The sequence below is a fragment of the Coregonus clupeaformis genome, chromosome 15 (genome assembly GCF_020615455.1).
Source record: "Coregonus clupeaformis isolate EN_2021a chromosome 15, ASM2061545v1, whole genome shotgun sequence".
In the NCBI taxonomy this organism is placed as follows: domain Eukaryota; kingdom Metazoa; phylum Chordata; class Actinopteri; order Salmoniformes; family Salmonidae; genus Coregonus; species Coregonus clupeaformis.
The window spans coordinates 35225650-35231649 of record NC_059206.1 but is presented as its reverse complement, the minus strand read 5'-3'; the positions used below and the strand labels follow the sequence as shown (position 1 = coordinate 35231649).

At 44.8% G+C, this 6000-nt stretch overlaps 1 protein-coding gene across 1 annotated transcript in view; it reads right to left on the bottom strand.

The window, feature by feature from the left end:
* Nucleotides 1–6000, bottom strand: part of LOC121582487 (astrotactin-2) — a 537985-nt gene that overhangs the window by 88720 nt on the left and 443265 nt on the right. Inside the window, exons 18-19 of the mRNA XM_041898306.2 lie at nucleotides 4385–4518; nucleotides 3685–3833 (exon numbers count right to left, since the gene is read on the bottom strand). Of these exons, the coding sequence (XP_041754240.1) occupies nucleotides 3685–3833; nucleotides 4385–4518 (283 nt within the window). The remainder of the gene's footprint in view (nucleotides 1–3684; nucleotides 3834–4384; nucleotides 4519–6000) is intronic.

Sequence of the window (6000 nt, the reverse complement as noted above, 5' to 3'; positions counted from 1 at the left end):
ACATACGGAATCTAACACTGCTTAAATAAATATACTGTAACTGATACATAATAGAATATGAATTATGTCAGTTTCTCCCCTTACTGCTCCAGACGTTTCTAGATTGGTGTGCCATTGGAGTGACAGTCCCCCTTCCTCTCCTGTCTTTGGGCTAGCTTCCTGCATAACAGACATACTAGCTCCAGACTGTCGTGTTCTCTCTCTCTCTCTGTATGCTTGGGGAGGTGGGGACTCCAAAGTGTAGCCAAAGGCCATTGGTGCATTCCTACAAATATTTAGACGTTCGCTATAGTAAAATATACCAACATGAATTTAATAAGTCCCTCAGACTGAAACAATAAATATTGACTTGCATGAACCCACAAAGCCTTTGGCTGGGATCATAAAGCAGCACTATATCAAAGAGGAGCTGCGCTTCCTGGGCCCAAAGCGTATAGAAAAAGAGGGAGAGAAAGAAAGAGTAATGGAGAGGAGGACAGGAGAAAAACACATCAAGTACTCTCTACCCACACTTCTAGTAAGCCTGCCCCCTAATGTAGGTACCAGTTATTTTAAAACAAAAAACAAACCAACAACCCAACACAACACAATAAATTGCTGTTTATAGATGGTGGTAGGAGAACATTGTGCTTTTCCCCAGCGTTGGTCAGCTCCAAAGCTAAACATTCTCCTCAGTTTGATTAGTAAATGCAAAACATATTTGCGGGCAGCCAGTCCAATAGCCTGGGGTTTGTTGTGAAAGTTGCACCGATATCACAACAATATGTAGGGAGAGTGGGCAGGGGCTGGAGGGAAGAAAGGGGAGGAGGGTGTTTTGCCAGTCCACAGTGTTACGAGTTGACGCTCCAAGTTCCTCTTTTAAAGACTTAGCTGTCCCTTTTTTTGGGAAGGCACATAACTCCAGTAATACCTCAGCTGAGATTCTGGAACAGACGCTTCCTGTCTGACTTGCATTGAGGGTTAAAGGTCACAGCAGAGGGATTCAGGCTAAAACACCAGACTAACAGTGCTCTAAATTCTAACATCTAGATAACTAATTAGTTGAGCCCAGGCCCAATGTACTGTAGCATGTGGACTCAAAGTTCTTAGTTCTCTTAGATCCCATGCTGCTAAATGGCGGGCTGGAGTTCAGATCGCGTTCTGGGTTTTATGGTGATGAAGCGGTTTCCAGCGTGGCTGAGATCAGGCCGAGTTAACAAGGCTGATCCCGACCATGTACCTGTCGGCTGTGCCTGTGAGGAGGAAGTCCCCAGCTTTACAGTGTGGAAATGGGAGGCTTTCAAGACGAGGGGGAGAGATTTCCTCTATTGACAAGTGATGTGCTCCTTTTCCAAGGAGCACAGAGAGGACAAACATCACCTTCTCTTACCACACTCTTCTCCAATTCTCTGTCCTCCATGGGCCATATGGACGTAACACAACGAGAAACCCAATACGAGGGTCCAAAGTCAAAGTTATTGCTCGCATCTCAAAGAAAACGGAATCCGAACACAGTTACTAACATAATTAAAGTTGCTAATGCTGGCTAGCATCTGTTACCATCATGCAAAGATACATGGGGGGTAACCCAATACCACAACAAACCAGTATTAATACCCAGACTGCTTCTGTTTGGGTTAGGTAATGATCAAGGCCTACCTACCTTTAACTTCACTGCCACGTTTACATTAACAAAGCCAATAGGTCATGGCACTGCCTGCCATTCAAAACACAACAGCAGGGGAAGAATAAATCATGTTCATCTAATAAAGGACATATCTAAGAGAAGAGGTAAACAATAAGAGAGGAAGGGGGATTTGGGTGCTTATTGACGTACAAGGCTAGGGGGCTCTGAGGCTTTTCTTCAGGGTCTGAGCCTGGTCCTCATGCCCTTACCTGTGGAGAAACAAGGGTGACTGATGGCCAGCCAGGGATCTGAAGGCTTGATTACTACATGATTCCATATGTGTTACTTCATAGTTTTTTATGTCTTCACTATTATTCTACAATGTAGATAATAGTAAAAATTAAGAAAAACCCTTGAATGAGTAGGTGTGTCCAAACTTTTGACTGGTACTGTAGGTATCTTTTTTAATGGAAAAGCCATTTAGTTTCCAATGGATTTAACTACTGGAGGGTCTCATACCTGCAACAAAACTTCAGATATATGAGGTATTAAACTGACTCCAGTTTTGAAGAGCACTCAATGACTTGGCAGGTGTATGAAAGCTGGTGTGTGGCCCAGATCAGAGCTGCCTGCTTTTGATCGTCAAGTGCTTCTCGGTGGAAGTCTCATCTGTGGTTTAAAGCCTCCAGGTGATCAGGGACTGGGGCTAAAGTTCAATACCTGCTGTTCATATCTATCCCGGTTCTGTTTTTAAAATAAAACTACATTTTCTATTCCCCTAGAAAGGGCTTCAATGCAAGGTCTTAAAATCAAACGATTCGTCGTGGGCAGAGAAAAGAAAACATACTAGTCCTGGTTTGTGTTGCTGTCGCAGCATCTGAACTCGCTGACACTTGTTGTCTTTCCCCTATTCAGGTTAGGGTATCACTTGCTTGGCAGACAGTCTCCTTTTCCCAAGTCTTGGAGAGAATAAGTCCCCATTATTCCATAAATCCCCCTCTCCGACGACGTCCAACTTTGTATCAGCACGGCTGATCCACCCAGTTTGGAGAACAATAGAGGGTTTGATTCCATCTCTCCTGTAAAACTGGGAGCCACTCAGACGGTTGTTTTTATGGTTTATGATAGATGATCCAGAGGATGTTTCCAATAGAGAGAACATGAGAGATGCCATGCCAATGCTTCTCTCCCCTTGATTACACACACTAAGATGATAGCTGGGAATTGAAGACTCGCCAAACACTGAAATCCTTTGTTGTCACCGCCACGTGTTTCAGGGAACCCTGAAATTTTTTATCCACACATTAAAGCAATAAAAAAAATTTTTTTACTACAGACAAGTTCATGTCAGTCCAACTTTTCTCTGCTTTCTGGAGGAAGTTGAGTAAGAGTTAGAGAGAGAGAGACAGAAAGAGAGAGAGAGAGAGAGAGAGAGAGAGAGAGAGAGAGAGAGAGAGAGAGAGAGAGAGAGAGAGAGAGAGAGAGAGAGAGAGAGAGAGAGAGGGAGAGGGAGAGGGAGAGGGAGAGAGAGAGAGTAACAGAGGAAGTGAAAGAGACATACTGTAGAATCAAGAGATAAATTGTCTTCTCATCTGTATCCTGGACTGCTCTGAAACTGAGGTGAGTCAGACACACGCCAATTGCCCTTTTCCTGCCACACGCGTGGCCGATGACTAAAGCCGACTTCCACCGCTCTTCTCCTTTATTAAATCGCTACCACCCAAAGCTCTGACTCACTCCCCCAGACTTATAGACTTAGGGGTCAGTGCCAATTATGGCTCCTGTCAAATTTCCTTGCCTCATCCTTTCCTGTCCTCATCCTCTTGATCCGTTCTTCCCTCAGGTTCGCCCACCGAGTGTCTAACCTTGTCTGTGAGATAATCACAAAGGGCAGGCCTCCACAGATCAGCATAGCAACCAGTTAGATAATGTGGCTGGTCACTAGTAAATCAACTCATTAGTGTCCCTATGGCTGTTATAGGATAAACAACTGTCAATAACTGTGAAATATACTGTAAGGTTGGTGGAACCATAAGTTTATCATGTGTCACATATGCAGCCACCAGCGGCCTACCTACCTGTGTAGATCTCTGCCTCCGAAGGGTCCTCCACCCGCTTGTGCTGGATGATGTAATCAGAGATCTTGTAGCCAATCAGGGGCTCCACATCCAGCCACTCCAGGGCCACCATGGTGCTGGAGGGTTCCAGGTGAGGGGCCAGTCTGAGCCTGAGACAGAGAGAGAGAGAGGAGGGGAGGTGGGTCACTTTAATACAAAAACAATATAAGATGTCAACTGACACTGAGGACTAGTTTCCCGGGCACATTAAGCTTACTCCTGGACTAAAAAGCAATAGAGAATCTCAGTTGAAATAGTTTTTTAGTCCAGTACTAGGCTTAATATGTGTTGGAGAAACCAGCCCTAAGAGTCTGTTAATAAAATGTTGAGACCAGATATGGAGAGCAAGTTGGAATCCTCAATGTATCCATTCGACAAATCAAACAAGCAAGTAGGTCCATTAAATGTAATGTGGGCCATTGTCTATTCAGTGCCTTGTATCTCTCTCCAAAAGTTCTGAGGGTTACAATAGCTGGGGTGTATGATGACTCACAACAAAGCTGGGGTAAGAGAACAAGACACAATGTTCTTTCATGGGAGTGAGCACCGGGGGTGTTAGGAACGACTGACAGCAATTAAAGGTTGGTCCCAGCCCTAGGGATGGTGGTTACAACTCCAACAGTTCTAGGGTTGGATAGACACGAGGTAGGCTCTGACTTACACAGGCTTCCTCAGGGGACTGCAGTTGGGAAGGCCGTCTTTGCTGAAGGCACTCAGGTCACAGCGACACCAGTTGTCGATGACATCGCCCTTGCCTGCGCACCAGTATGAGCTCATGGTGGCACTCTTGAACGCCTGCGAAAGATAACAGGTGAGAAAATTGCAATTATTTTCTGTACGTTGCCCTTCTGTGACACTCTTGAGTCATCCAGGCTCCAGGATGTCTGTTCCTACACCTCTACGTGTCTCCCTTCTCCCTCCTAATGACGTACCCCCCAGCATCATCACAGTCACACACGGGGGGCTCAAGTTTCTCACCTCCGCCACAGGAAGAGTCGGGCAGTGATGGTCTGATGATCATGAGTGAGTATGCTTGGCGATGTAACTGACATGTTCCTGTCTTGTGGTAATTGGGAATGGTGACACATAAAGGTCAGTGTGTGTGTGTGTGTGTGTGTGTGTGTGTGTGTGTGTGTGTGTGTGTGTGTGTGTTTTGTATGTGTGTGTGTGAGAGAAAGAGAGAGAGAGAGAGCGCGAGAGAGAGAGAGCGCGAGAAAGAGAGAGAGAGAGAGAATAGAAAGAAAGAAAGAAAGAAAGAAAGAAAGAAAGAAAGAAAGAAAGAAAGAAAGAAAGAACGGGAAGGAGACAGAGAACAAGATAGACAGAGAGAGAATGTCGTAAGTGGCTGTCTCCAAAGTCTCCAAGTTTCTACCAAGGTAAGGGTCAAAAGGCCAAAAACATGATTGTGTCTCTCTCCAACTCTTTCCATCTCCAACTAAATTCTGCTGTTTCATCAACAAAATAAAGGGCGCCATCAAGATCATCCCCTTAAGGCCAACCAAATGTCAATAAAATAAGGTGACGTCAGTGCTTTGCCAAGCCACGGGCATGTCTAAAGCAGAGTTCAGTGAAGTTCGCAGGCACTTTGGCTCCCTGTCACACCGGCCAATCAATGGAGCACTTAGTTATTTATGTACGGTAATTGGTTGGCAGCGCCGCTCTGCACGGACGGCTGAGAGACGCATGGCACGGACACACCAGAAAACATCCGGAAACATTATCGCTGAGCAACAGGCCCGTCCAATGATAAAGCCAACAAAGCCAAAGGAAGCCTCCCAATAAGCCATAACACTTAGTCAGTCATCCAGAGGAGAGAATACCGCATGTGAGGGATTCTCCGATGACTTCTGTATGCCACTAACCCCAACCACCCTATCAACCCACCACCACAAACAAAGAAACATACACACACACACATGCAAGCATTGACACATATACACATGCACCCAAAAAAGGACGCACGCAAACATGCACACGCACACACGCGCACACACACGCACACACACAGGTCATTCTTGAATTGTAGTGGCATTAACATCACTCGGCTTTGCAACAATGAAAAACACTTTAAAATGACAGTTACACATCACACATGTGTTTGTTTATATTGAACTGTTTATCAATGATAAAACATAATGCAAGTCCTTCATACTGCAAAACTTCACCTTAAAGTAACTGTCCAGTGTTTCCAGATTTCTATTAAATATGACCTATAATGAATTACAATATGAGTGAAATAGTTTTCCTTCCAAAATTGTTAATTAATTTAGTTAAAAA